Below are 14,985 nucleotides of genomic sequence, written 5' to 3'. Positions count from 1 at the left end.
CTGGGGTGAAGGCGTAATCAAACTTGGCCCTTTCTCTAAGAGGACCGACTCTGTGGAATTCAAGTCTTTTAATAAACCGCCCTTAAAAAGTGCGGGGTTCTGAACGGAGACAGAGATGGTTAAATTTGTGCTTCTCCTAATTCAACAAAGATCCAGTCATTCAAAGTGGACTCTGTCAGGCTATTATTTTTTTCTGAGTGACTAAATTTGGAGAAAATTGAGCCCTGCTGTCATATAGGGTCTAAAATCTAAAAAGGCTTAGCATCCAGCTCTGGCAGACTGACATCCTGCAGTCTCACCACAGGTTGCCTGGTCTCTTGTACGTTGTAGAGAAATACTTAGAGCTAAAGTTTTGTTTACAGGCCTTAGTGCTGGGAGACTGAGCAAGGGGTGATCTGCTGCTGCGCTCAAATGCGTTATTCACTCTGGGAAAGTGACATTTCCTAAAAGCCAGAAAAGATTTCATTTAGTGGACTTCCTGCTGAACGTCCAACATGGGTCTCAGATGCCTTGTGCATGCACTTTGGACTTTCACAGGTGGCCGCTAACCCTTAAAATTCTGTTGTTTCAAAATGAGAGGAACCCTTTTTTGCTTTCTGGGATAGCCTCATTACTAAGTAATCTATTAATTACCCAGCCAGGGCTGTGTCACCACACATCCAATATATTTGTCTTAAGTTAAGCAAGGAAATGGAATCCCAAATTACTCTCTCCTTTTAAGTGAGTGAATTCTAGTGGCTCCTAAGATGGTAACGATTAGAGCAATTAAGTAAATTAGGTCTTAGCTTTGAAGTTAACTTCTAATTGTCTCTTAAGATGTCTCTTCCTATCTTCCTAATATATTGCCATGTAGGGACTTCCCTCTCTGCTGTACATTTTCTTTATTTCCTTTTATATACAAATAGGATGAATCAAGTTTATTTTTAAAAGGTTGAATAAATACTGTATCTTATAAAACTTTAAGACCAGCAGTAGTCCTAGAGAGAAGAAATAAATATTTCTGTCTTGAATTAAAATGAATATGTTGGTTGATGATGGTGTGTGTGTTTAATTACCTCTCTGAATGTACCCAGAGGCTAATGCAAAGATAAACTAAATGGAAATATATGAGCATATGGATGATCTGGTGCAAAGTCAGAATTAGACACTCATGAGAGTCTTCATATAGAAGGCTTTTTCGTAAGCACGGCTATTGGATATTTTATTGACCTTGGCTGCTTTTGTATACCTTGTTGACTAATAAAGTTGTTGGCACTGAATCGACCCAGCAGACTTTTAAGAGCTATCCCTGGGAGGTGATACAGCTGGGTTATTAACCCCTGAAAGAGAGAGGGGAGGCAGGAAGGTGACATTACTCAGAATAAATTCTGCAGAACCAAAAGCAATCAGGTTTGTTTACTTGGTAACCTTAATATAGCTCGAGTTATGTCCATTCTCATTTAAAACTCAGCTTGTAAAAAAAATTATTTTAAAATAAGAATTTAATCCTCTTAGAAAGTCTCAAGCACATAGATGCCATACGTGTTATCTATTCTGATACAACTCATTTCTCATTTCAGATATGTCACTTCCATCATATAGAGAACATGAAGAGTAAGTTACCTATGTTGTTTGATCCCACTGTAGGTGACTGAAGCCAAAGAAAATGAGAGGAAAATCAACGCGGCCCGAGAATGTTACAGACCAGTGGCAGCAAGAGCATCTCTTCTCTATTTTGTTATTAATGACCTCAGGAAAATCAACCCCATCTATCAATTCTCTTTGGAGGTAATGGTGACTAAGCTAAGGAAAAACGTTAACATCAGGAATTCAGCTTGTTTCTGGAAGTTTAGAATTTATTTTTAAGCAGTTGGTGCATCCAGTAAAGAGTCATGAGGATCTGGCTAGCAAAAAACAAAACAAAAAACAAACAAGTAAACAATATCCTCACTTTCTCAATAATTTTCATTTATAATTTTCAATAAGGCTTTGAGATAATTAAATTTTGTGACATCATAATACGTAGTTGTTCTTAAACAGAGTGGTAAGGAGTTTATAAAAAATAAGGGAATTCTCCTTGAGGCTCCTGTACCTTATTTGTGACAGTGTGGGTGTCTTAGAAAAGGATTCCCCATTTTATTTTGATATAGAGAAAAGGTGAGAATAACTCTTGATTAAGCCCTTGTTATATGCAAGGCACTTTCATACTTTGGTTCATTCTTATGCCTGAAATATCTCAATGAAGTGTATTATTTTATCCCTATTTAAAAAACTAGTAGTTTGAGTTTTTAAATATATTGCTGAAGAACTCACGTTTTGTAATTGGAAGAGTCAAGATTTGAACCTATGACTGATTCCAAAGCCTCTGCTCTTCTCTTTGTAAGGTTCTGCCTCTGGGCAGTATTCATTCAGTCAGTCAGTTCTTAAATAGCTATTGCAGTCAATCATAGGGCCAGGTGCTGGACTGGTTACTGAATGCACCATTTGGAAAAACACAGATATGAGTGGGGATATATGGATGTGTGTGTGTGTAGAAGTGATTGTGTGTGTAGAAGTGATTGTTTGTGTAGAAGTGATAAGTACCATAAGAGAGAATCATAGGGATGGAGGGGCTGTTTTACTGGGGGTTCAGGGAAGACCTCTCAGAGGAAGTGAGATTGTAGCTGATTCCTGAAGGCTAAGTAGGATTTAGCCATGAAAGGAGTGTTTGGGGTAATAAGGATGTATGAGACATGAAAAAGGTTTTGAGATTAGAGGTAGTGAATGAATCTATGTGACTGGAGGGTAATGAGTAAGGGAGAAGATGGCAACACGTGAGTCCTGAGAGGTAGGAGGGTCTAGATCATACGAGGTCTCACAGGCTGTGCCCAGAGTTTGGATTATAGCGTGTGTGCAGATAGAAGCCATTGAAAGGTTGTAGGCAGATGACTGAGGTGACGGCAAAAGACTCAGGGAGACAAGACTCAGAGAGACGTGGAACAGACTTAGGATTTGAAGCTCGAATAATTGGCTCTTGGAGGTGGATTGGATGTGGGCATAATAAAGAGAAAGGGTCAAGATGGAACAAGTGCAGAAATTCTGAGAAGCACAGTGGGGCTGGACTTTAGGACAGCCACAGTGTAGGAGGTGGATAATAAAGCAGCCCAGGACTGCACATGTACCAAAACTAGACTAAAGTATTTCAGGTAAACTACAGAGCAACTCCCATCATGAGCATTTTTAAAAACGACTAAACACGAGATTGACAAATTGAATCCAGCCCCATTTAAAAAGCACAATCTATTATGCCCAAGTGGAATTTATGCCAGGAATGCAAGTTAACATTAAAAATCATACAATGTAATTCTTCATATTAATAGAATAAAAGGCAAAAACCGTATAACAATTTCAATGGGAGTGGACAAAGAACTTAACAAATTTTAACACCTAGTGTAGAAAACAATCCTGAGCAAACTAGAAATAGATGGTGACTTATCTATGTGATAAAGGGCATCTATAAAAATTTCCAGCTAACATTATACTGAATGTTGAAAATTGAATGCTTTCCTCTAAGATCAGGAACAAAGCAAGGATGTCTTCTAGTCAACACTGCACTGGAGTTATAGCCAGTGCAATAATACAATAAAAGGCCCAGAAATTTATAAAGAAAGAAAATTGTTTCTTCCCACAGATCACCTGACCATGTATGTAGAAAATTATAAGAAATCTACCAAAAAAGCTACTAGGACTAAGAAGTGAGTTTTTAGCATGATTGCAGGATATAAAGTCAATATACAGAATTCATTGTGTTTCTGTATATGAGGAACAAACAGTTGGAAAATAAAATTAAAAAGTCAATACTATTTACAGTAACTTCTAAAATCATGAAACTCTTAGGGATAATTTTAACAAAACAAATACAAGATCTGTATACTAAAAGCTACAAAACATTGTTGAAAAAGATTAAAGAAGGTCTAACTAAGTGGAGAGAGAGACCATGTTTACGGTTTGGAACAATCCCTGTTATGAAGATACCAGTTCTCTCCAAATTAATCTATAGATTTAATTCAGCTTCAGTCGAAATCCTGGAAGATTTATTTGGCAGAAACTGGCAAACTGATTCTAAAATTTGTGTAGAAATGCGAAGGATTTAAAATAACTATATAATTTTGAAAAGAGAAACAAATTTTAAGACTTACAGTACATGATGTCAAGACTTACTACACTAATTTATCTAAAGAAAAATACATCGATCAATGGAACAGAATAGAGAGTCCACAAGTAAACCCACATATGTATGGTTGACTGATTTTGGGCAGTTTTCTTATACAGTTATACCTACACTTACAAAATGATCCTAAATTTTCACCCTAGGTGTTTACCCAAGGGAAATGAAAACATATGTCCACTCAAAAACTTGTTCATATATGTTCATAGATATATTTTATTCATAATAGCCCAAATTTGGAAACAACCCAAAGGACTAAGAAGTGAATGGACACACAGTTTGATTTCTGCATACAGTGGGATATTGCTCACAGTATAAAAGTAGGAACTACTGATGCACACAACATTGATATATCACAAAGTCATGTTGAGAAGAAGCCAGGCACCGACAAGTACACATTCTATGACGCTGAAATGAATCTACTGTGACAGACACAGTTCAGCAGTGGGCAGGAGTGGGGATGGATGTGGAAATGCACTATGAAGAGGCACAGGAGAACTTTTGTGATGACTTGAATAGAAAGATTCTACATATTGATTGCACTCATTGTTACTAAAGTATATACATTTGTCAAAACTCATTGAACTGTATGCTAAGTGGGTATATTTTATCGTGTGTAAGTCAAAAACTGATTTTAATATGTAGACATCAAATGAGTACTTTGTTAATACCTTCTTATAAATATTTACTCTGTCTTCTCATTTTAGGGTTTTACTTTCACTCAAATATACATAATTCAAAGCAAATCAGTCTGTGGTCTCTGGTCCCTGTCCATCAGTCAAAAAAATTCATATTTTATGTATGTCTATTTTAGATATATATTTATCTATAATACATAATCTATAATATTTTATAATATATATTTATATAATCTATATTATATAGATATATATTTTTACATATTATATATTATGATATATTAGCTATATATTTAAACATATAGAGATATGTGTAAAAATACAGACCAATTATTACTAAGGTGTGGAATAGAGTAATAAACAAATATTAAGAGTGATTTTAAAAGTAAAGAGATAATCAAAGGGGACCACAAAGTGAAAAACAAAAGCAAAAAAGAAAAAAAAAAAAACCTCAAATAACCTGTTAAAAAATGGGCAGAGAACTCGACTGGATTTTTCTCCAGAGACGATATACAAACGACCAACCAGCGTTTGAAAAGATGCTCAACATCACTAATTCTTAGGAAAATGCAAATCAAATTCACAATGAGATACCATTTCACACCTATTAGGATAGCTACACTATTAAAAAAAAAAAAAACAGAAAATAATAAGTATTGGCAATGACAAGGAGAATTCGGAACTGTTGTGCACTGTTGGGAAGATTGTAAAATAGAACAGTTACTTAGAAAGACAATATGATAGTTCCTCAAAAAATTGCCATATCATTCAGCAGTTACCACTTTTGGACATTTACCCAAAAGAATTGAAATATGGTCTCAAAGAGATATTTGTACACCCATGTTCAAAGCAGCATTATTCACAATAAACAAAAGGTGGAAGCAACCCAAATGTCCATTAGTGGATGAACAGACAAACAAAATGTGCTATGTACATACAATGGAATATTATTTAGCCTTAAAAAGAAGGAAATCCTGACACATGCTACAACATAGATGAACCTTGAGGACATTAAATTAAGTGAAACAAGCCAGTCACAATAAGACAAATACTGGGGAGGAGGGTATAGCTTAGCAGCGGGATGAGTGCTTAGCATGCACGAGGCCCTGAGTTCAATCCCCAGTTCCTCCATTAACAATAAATAAATGAATAAACCTAATTACCTCCCCCCTCCAAAAACAAAAAACTGAAAAAAAAAAACCCCCAGAATTAAAAAAGTAAGACAAATACTGTATAATTCCACTATATGAGGGATCTAGAGTAGTTGTCAAACTCATAGAAACAAAATGTAACATGATGATTGCCAAGGGTTGGGGGAGAGGAAATAGGAAGTTATTATGAAATGAGTTTTTTTAGTGAGTTGTTATTTAACAGTGTTTTTCAAGAAGAAAATATTTTGGAAAACATTTTGTGTGTTTTACCACAATTAAAAAATATGTATTTTAAAAGTGCATGAATAAGAAAGAGGACAATACAACTCAGTTGGCTAGGGAGGAAATGAGGTTAGATGTTATGAAATAATGTTAAAAATACTAATAATGGCAGCAAACTTTCGGTGAGCACTTACCATGTGCCAGGAGCTATTGTAAGAGCTCATGTAATCCTCGTAAAAACCCCGTCCTATTCTCTCTCCCCATGGATAAAGTGTAGCCCCGTGTGACTGGGACTAGCTGGACCTCCAGCCGTCAGTGTTCACCTTTTAACGTTAGGTGACTTCAATTCCCCAGGCTTTCAACATGCTGTTCCACAGAGCCATGGAGCAGGCTGACAAGGTGGACGACACGCAGGGGCGCATCTCAGTCCTGATGGAGAGCATAACTCACGCCGTCTTCCTCCACACCAGCCAGGCGCTGTTTGAGAAGGACAAACTCACCTTCCTGTCCCAGATGGCTTTTCAGGTGAAGAAATCATTCACTCGAAAGCATCCCCAGGACCAAAGTCACACATCGCTGTTTATTATGTACTTCTGCTGAAGGGAAGTGCAGGCACCTTTTTTGGAAGCCCTTGGTGGCATGAGGAGAGTTGGATTGTCCCAGAGCATATGATTATTTTCTAGTAAGGTCCTGGTGCAGCAGTTTGGGTATGTTTGTCCTTTCAGCAACCACATCAGCTATCACTCTGAAAATCAGATCAATGAGACATTCTCCTCGCCTTCCTGGGTCCTGTTCAGACATCCCAGGTACTACTAGGGAGTTTCTTGGAAAGAATCTCAAGGTTAGGGTTCCAGATCTGAGGGGTCCTAGGAGGCTTTCAGAGCCCCTTTAAAAAACAGTGAACGGATGAAAAGAGCTCTAAGTTTCACAGTCCCACCTTCAGTGAGACCTACTACCCTTTTTCTCTCCTTGATGGGGAGTTCTGCAAGAGATTTTGTGTAATGTGCCCATGATAAGAAAAAAACATTGTGAGCCACATTCCTTGATGAAATAAGTATGTGGTCCTTTTATTATTTCACTTACTGTGTAACTTTTTCTGTTAGTTCGGATTGTGATGAAGGATGTCTCATTTATTTTGTGATCTCCGAAGTGACTTGCCCAAAGAAGGCATTTTAAAATACCTGCTGTTGGGGATAGGGGTGTAGCTCAGTGCACGCTTAGCACATATGAGGTCCTGGGTTCAGTCCTCAGTACCTCCATTAAAAAAGATAAATAATACTTATTTTTAATAACAATGTTTTAATTAATAATATTTTATTAGCAATAATTTTACTTAAAAATAAATTAATAATAAAATAAATATAAATAAATAAATAAATAAATAAATAAATAAATAAATAAATAAATAAATACCTGCTATTAATAGTGATTAAACTATCACTTCTCTTTCAGTAGTTTTGATATTAAGAGATTCCTTTGTGTTAAAAATGAATATATGGGTGTAATCATTTTATAATGTATGTGATAAACAGAAGTAATGCATTACAAAATAAAATGTTTGTTTTTAATTTTTCCCAGTTTTATTGAGATGTAATTGACACATAACATTGTATTAGTCCGACGTGTTCAATGTAATGATTTTATGTATGTATATATTGTGAAATGATTACACAGTAAATGGAGTCAACATCCATCACCTCAGACAGTTACAAATTTTTTTCTCATAGTAGGAACTTTAAAGATGTACCTTCTTAGCAACTTGCAAATATACGATACAGTGGTGTTAACTACAGTCACCCTGCTGTACATTACAGCCCCAGGACTTATTTTTCTTATAACTGGAATCTTATACCTTTTGACTACCTTCGGCCATTTTTCCACCCACCTCTGGCAACTACCAATTTGTTCTCTGTATCTATGAGTTCCTTTTTTTTTTTAGATTCCACATAAAAGTGAGATCATGCAGTGTTTATCTATCTCTGTATGACTTATCTTCCTTAGCATAATGCTCTCAAGGTCCATCCTTGTTGTCACAAATGGCAAGATTTCCTTCTTTTCTATGGCTGAATAATCTTCCACTGTTTATATGTGTGTGTGTGTGTGTGTATACAGTATATACACGCACACATATATACCACATTTCCTTTACCCATTCATCCATAGATGGACACTTACGTGGTTTTTATGTCTTGGCTATTGTAAGTAATGCGTTGAATATGAGAGCATAGATACATTTTTGAAATAGTGGTTTCATTTCCTTTGGATATATACCCAGAAGTGAAATTGCTAGAGCCTATGATAGTTCTGTTTTGAATTTTTTGAGGAACATCCCTACCTGTTTTCCATGGTGTCCATACCAGATGTAAAGTGCATTCCCAACAGCAGCACACAAGGTTTCCCTTTTCTCCACTATCCTTGCCAGCATTTGTCATCTCATTTTTTTGGCTAACAGCTATCCTAACAGGTGTGAGGTGATATTTCACTGTGGTTTGGATCTGCCATTTCCCTGATGATTAGTGATGTTCAGCACCTTTTCATGTATCTGTCAGCCATTTGTATGTCTTCTCTGGAAGACTATCTATTCAATTCTCCTGCCCATTTTTAAATCAGATTGGTTTTGGTTTTTGCTGAAGTGTTTGTGTTCATACATGTTGTTCATAAACAGTCATGATAGCACGTGACTTGCAGACACATGCATGCACATCTATTTAAAGCTTCCTTTTAGAAGCTGTAGATAAATTATAATCTGTCTGAAATCTTGACAATCTACATAAATCAAAGCTTCATATATATGTGGAAGATTCCTTGTTTGTTGAAGTTGAATTAAGAAAAATTAATTATCCAATAAAATAATATTTTGATGCATGCATGCATTTTGAAAATATCTAGAACTTTTAAACAGTGTAAACTGCAAACATTTTACCAGCTTAACTTTATAACGTGTTACAGGTTTTGTGTGGAAATTAGGAATATTTGATTTGTGTCCCCCCAGAATGTTCTATGGACTTCTTATCAGTTCTGTAGCCAGAATGTCTAAAGTTTGTTTCAGTTCATGATATGTTTGTTTAGTTGTATCCGTAAAACAGTAACTTCCTGTTTTTCTCAATATAATCTCACATATAAGAAAAATCTCTCATGTATCTTAGTTTATTGAATGTAATGTCCATAGTGGGACTAGCTTGTAGTACTAGCTTCTGTTTAGTAGTTCAGTCCATTGTCATCTGAGGCTTTCTCAACTTGTATAACAAGCTTTAAGATGAGTTTGCTCTAACAGCAGAAGGCTAAATATGAACGCATATTTCAGATATGCTGCTAATAGGTGTAAGTATTAAAATTGGAATAAGCCAGCCTTCATAATTTGCTGTTAGATTTCTAATCAAGATTTTAAGGTTGTTAGCATCATCCACGGTTCTTTATTTCAACTATAGAACAGATATATATCTATAGGGATTCTCAGAAGACTTAGTTCTACCTGTTTAATCATCTGTTAAGTGGTGACTGCTTCCTTGATTTTTGATGTAAACCAAATGACGTTCTTCAATTTTGTGTCCTTTCAAGATTTTGTTGAAAAGAAAAGAGATAGATCCTCTTGAATTGGATTTCCTGCTTCGATTCACAGTGGAGCACACTTACCCAAGTCCGGTTGACTTCCTAACTACGCAGTCATGGAGTGCTATTAAGGTATGTGAGGAACGTGATTTTTCAGTTCCCAAATCTTATTTAACATCTCAGTTCTCTCAGATGTAGAAATGTAGTTTAAAAAAAAAAGGTGATATTTCAGTTGTAGATATATGCTATTTTTAATTTCTTGAGGAACTTCCATGCTCTTTTCCATAGTGGCTGCACCAATTTACATTTTCACCAACAGTGTTCTAGTGTTCCCTTTTCTTATGTGGAAGTAAAGGAACTTTTGACCTATTTATGGGTGGGGAAATTGTTAATAAATATGTATAATCCACAGGACCTTTGGTTAAAGTCAAGAAATATAAATTTTTTTTTTCAGTTGACCTGAATCTAATTTCTTTGTTTCGTTTTCCTTTTTATATTTCTCCACTTGTTTTGTTAATTTATACAACAGTATAGTAATTTATTATCATTGTAAAATGTGTAAGCAGAACAGAATGCTGTAGAGAAAAAAGTTAAAGCATTCTTCACCTCCAGTTATCCATCTTTATTTCATCTTTCTGTCAGAAAATCCTACTAAAAGGTTATTCTCTCAGGCTTTGGAATTCCTGGGATTCTCGTAATATGCTAAGCTTTGCCCTACTCTTTTTTCTAAGATGGAAACACCTCTGTGTATTGAAAATAACTGTTATTCCTTATTTTCATAGTATGTCTAGATCTTATTTTTCAAATGGAATTTTTAATTAGACTGTTACTTTAGAATTACAAATTCAAGTTCAATTTTTGTTATCAGTCAAGGTCTCAGCAGAAGACAAATGGCACAAAGTGTGATTTTTAAGAAGTTTAAAACAAAGAGTGTATTTTCATAGTATGGGAAGAAAGATGAGGGGTGGGGATGGGAAAGGAGTAGTTACAGAAACTACTTGAGAAGTGAAGCCAAGCGAGAGAGCCAACCCGTAGAAACTGTGGCATTGGTGAAGAAACAGCCACTGCCAAACTGTCACCACAGGAAAGACCTGGGGACGAACCAGCATGGTCTCTCTTCTCCACTCTCCAGTCTCTTGCCAGGGCTTCCTCTTGGTCAAACATAGTCAGGCAGCTTTGTTCAAGTCATCCTAAGAGATCACCCTCTTTGCAGGGCAGAAAAGGGTACAGAGTCAACCTGGAGAGGAAATGAAGGCTACCCAGCACCACTGTTTGCACAGGAGACAGCCACAGGTCTGTATCTCCAACTCTCAGCTATGGTACCCACTATTCCCATCTGTTCCCTACTGTATTACAGGCGGTAGCCCTCATGGAAGAATTTCGTGGCATAGACCGAGATGTGGAAGGATCTGCCAAGCTGTGGAGGAAGTGGGCAGAATCCGAGTGCCCAGAAAAAGAAAAGTTACCGCAAGAATGGAAGAAGAAAAGTTTAATCCAGAAGCTGATTATTTTGAGAGCAATGCGCCCTGACAGAATGACATACGCTCTCAGGTGGGGGACAGTTAGCATTTTCAGAAATGCAAGGTAACCTAGAGGAAACTTAGTCTTAGGGACTAGGAGTATCTGGAGGAGGCATTTACAGTCCATGTTAGTGAAGTTATTCTGCACAAATTTTGATACTGTAATCAGTACTATTCGTAAAATTTGTAAAACATTAAACAGTGTGCTTGTCTCTAGGCAGACTTAGCACGTCTTTCCTGCAGAGCTTAATTCTGCAGTCAGTAAGGGAACAGGAAATCTATGGAAATGTTCTAGGAAGAGAGATGGGTGCCTTCAGAGGTCAGGGACATGCGTTATCCCAGCATATTTCCCATTGGCTTTATTTCGTGGTGGCATTTTGGCTCCGAAGATTTTGCCCATCAAACAAAAAATGGATTCCTTTCATGGAGAAACTCATAGTCCTATAACTTTATGACCAATGCAGTTTAAAAGCAGAAACCCCTGTCTGCATCTTGGTTTAAGAGTCCTTTTTCTTTGCCCTTTTGGCTTTTAAATGGTAATATGCTGTTTAAGTCACAGGAGTCGTGGTCTAATTTGAATTCACCAGCCAGAGAGTTCTCAACTTCCTTCCCTATCGTTGCTTCTCTCAATAGTATTCATTTGCCTCAGGGTTTTTTTTTCTCCTTCGCTTTGTCTAATTCCGCCAATTTTCCCTTTGTAGAAGCCTCTGCCGCACCCTACTTTACAAGTTAATTCTGCTTAGTAGTACTTGCTTTCTGCTAAATCTGATGCTGCTGGAAAATAATCCCTGCTTAATTGAGCTTCCCTGTGTTAGAAACACCCCAAAAAGCATTTGTATATTCATGAGAAGCCCAACAGGCTGGAAAATTGCACCGTGGCAAATCTAATGAACTGTTAATAAGTAATGGGCGCTGCGGCAGGGGATTTGGGGGATACAAAGCCATGTGCAGGCAGCTGATGGTACTCAGAGGGGGTTCTCAGTAGCCCCCCAAAATAGAATGTATTCTTCTGATTTTCAAGGCTTCTACAGCAAGGAGGAATTTCACTGACTCTACTGCATAAATCTAGCTGGATTCATATTGCCATTCTTACACAACATCCCATAGAAAAAACATAAGCATGGTTTACTTCCTTCCCGTGCCTGTGGTGTAAGCTGATTCAAGTTGTGTTGCTTTTCAAGGTCAAGGACACTGAACATGTCTTTGGCATTATTCTTTTTTCACAGGAATTTTGTGGAGGAAAAACTGGGTGCAAAGTATGTGGAAAGGACCAGACTGGACTTGGCTAAAGCATTTGAAGAAAGCAGCCCAGCCACCCCAGTGTTCTTCATCCTGTCTCCAGGGGTAGATGCCCTTAAAGACCTAGAGGTCCTTGGTGAGTGGCCAGGAGGCTGAGGCCGGCCATGCAGCCCTCCCCCTCACCCAATGCCAACCCCACCTTCCTTCCAGTTCACAGTTATCTTAGTGTTTTTCCTTTTCCTTTCTTTCTCATTTGTTGGAGAGTGAGTGTATGGGAAATGTAATAACACTCTAGTCTGAAGAAATGCTTAAATGGAACATTCCTCTGGTTGGCATAATGCATGCTTCTTTTGTACTATTTTCTACCTTTTGACTAGATGGGGCCGGAGGGCAATTTTCTCCATGCTCTTGTAATCTTGTGCCCCCTGTGTGTAAATAATGGTCATTAGAGCAAGTCTATTCGATTGTGCCAGGCACTGTCGCTTTGTGCTTTGGATTAGTATTCCCCACGGCCTGCACGGAGAATTCCAGGTTAATAGAGCTGTGACCTGACTGTGCTAGATTCAAGCACAGCCTCACAAGGTGAGAGGCTCCTGCTTTTCCCCAATGAGCCAATCCGGTCAAAAGCGGATGTGGTATCTACCACACGTTGCTCCTTTTTATGAGGGCAATGCTTTGCTACTCCTGCAGGAGTTTATGAAGCTCAACAACAATGCCTGCTGTCTGTCAAAATGGCAAAAGCTTTCTTACCATGAAACCAGAGGAACTGATTTCCACAGGCTTTGCTAATGCTTACAAGGAGGCAGCTGTTGAGAGCTTGAAATGGTGCTTGTTGAAACACCAGAGGTGTAGTTTGGATTCTTCGGGAAAGTGACCTAGAAGGTAGTGTAACCGAGTTGTTGACCAGACCCACACCTGGGTCCTGGCCTCGGGTGAGACCCCTTGTCTCGGCCAGGGAGGTTTTATTCCCAGTCGGATTTGTGCAGCTGATAAGGAAACCAGTGCTGAGACTGGAACAGCAGAAGCTTTACTCAGTGGCCAAAGAATGGAGAAACGGGAACCTAGATTGCAAGTCAACTTCTCAATCCAATTTGGTAAGAGACATCAAACATATAGGAGGATGGAGGTAAAAGGGAGGGATTTGGAAAGAGGGGGAGGAATATTCATAAGTTATCTGAGAACAGGAGTGTGGTTTGAACCTGGAACTGATGCATCTCCCCTTTTCAGTCCTCATATGAGCTTTTCTGGTTGTTGTCATGGTGATTGTCAACTGCCATGGCTCTGGGGGCTGTGTCACTTACCATGCTAATGTACTACAGTGGGCGTATAGTGACACTCAAGATCCACTGGAAGTCAAATCTTCCACCATCTGGGACCTAGTTAGTTCTAACAAGTTCTTGTTTTTTTCTCTTTGCAGCTTCCTCCTGAAACTTAAATAAGAGTAACTGGTTTCTATCTGAGGGAAGGGTAGGGGTGTGATTCTGGGGCAAAAGCCTTGGTAAGAGTAGCAGCAGGAACCACAGACGGACATTGGACCACACAGTCCCAGACTCTTCTCACGTCTCCGTGACTCACTTTTCCTCTCACTGTGTTGTGTCCTCCCACAGGCAAAAGACTTGGGTTTACAAGTGACTCGGGAAAATTCCACAATGTGTCTCTAGGACAAGGCCAAGAGATGGTGGCAGAAATGGCACTGGAGAAAGCTTCCAAAGGAGGACACTGGGTCATACTCCAGGTGAGTATTGTGTTTTCATGGAAAACACTGGAAGTGAACATGGATGGGCAGTGCAGAGCTGCCCTGCCCAATGGAAATGATCCTTTCACGTAACACCTGGTGATCTGCAAAGTCCTGGGGGCTCTCCCAGCATCATGACACCTCCAAGGGTGACAAGAAGCTCTGCTGACAAGGATGGCTACCATCTTTTGAAGAATTTTCTAACCATTATGCTTTAAAATGTAAAACATTAGAAGGAACCCCATCATTCTCCTGTCTTACAGATATCTGGTGCTTGTGGACAAACAGGCTTGTATAGAATACCAGTGCCGCCATCATGGTATTTCTGATTTGTGTGTTGCTTTAAAGTTCCAAGAGTGTTTTTTCCTATCTCACTGTCTCCTGTAACTCTGATTGTGCCCCTGGCTAGTTGTGTAACATTCCCCTTGCTTATAAATTAAGAGTTGAGTATATAGTCCCTTTTCCCCTCCTAGGGGAACATTACACAGGTCTATGATTCTGCAACCCAGTGTCCTCCAGGATGGTTCCTTTGGCTGGAGATTCTAGTGTCCACTGGGGGAGGTGGGGGGACGCACAATGTGAAAGCTGTGGGTTCAGTTTTATTTGGGGCTTACTGAGGACTATAGCCTGGGAGACAGCCTCTCACGTAGCTCTGAGGAACTGCTCCAATGGGGGAGGGCAGTATAACTGTGATTTTGGTGAAGCAGGTACACGCAGTCAAGCACTCAGTAGAAGGTTGCTGCTA

At 38.5% G+C, this 14,985-nt stretch overlaps 1 protein-coding gene across 1 annotated transcript in view; it reads left to right on the top strand.

The window, feature by feature from the left end:
- Window positions 1–14,985, top strand: part of DNAH11 (dynein axonemal heavy chain 11) — a 281,146-nt gene that overhangs the window by 239,507 nt on the left and 26,654 nt on the right. The window contains 6 exon segments of the mRNA XM_032483875.1: window positions 1,627–1,767; window positions 6,552–6,722; window positions 9,756–9,878; window positions 11,104–11,297; window positions 12,493–12,641; window positions 14,113–14,240. Coding sequence (XP_032339766.1) covers window positions 1,627–1,767; window positions 6,552–6,722; window positions 9,756–9,878; window positions 11,104–11,297; window positions 12,493–12,641; window positions 14,113–14,240 — 906 coding nt within the window.

Source organism: Camelus ferus, chromosome 7, assembly GCF_009834535.1.
Source record: "Camelus ferus isolate YT-003-E chromosome 7, BCGSAC_Cfer_1.0, whole genome shotgun sequence".
Classification (NCBI taxonomy): Eukaryota; Metazoa; Chordata; class Mammalia; order Artiodactyla; family Camelidae; genus Camelus; species Camelus ferus.
Note: the sequence above shows the minus strand (reverse complement) of the source record. Positions and strands in the feature narration are given on the sequence as shown.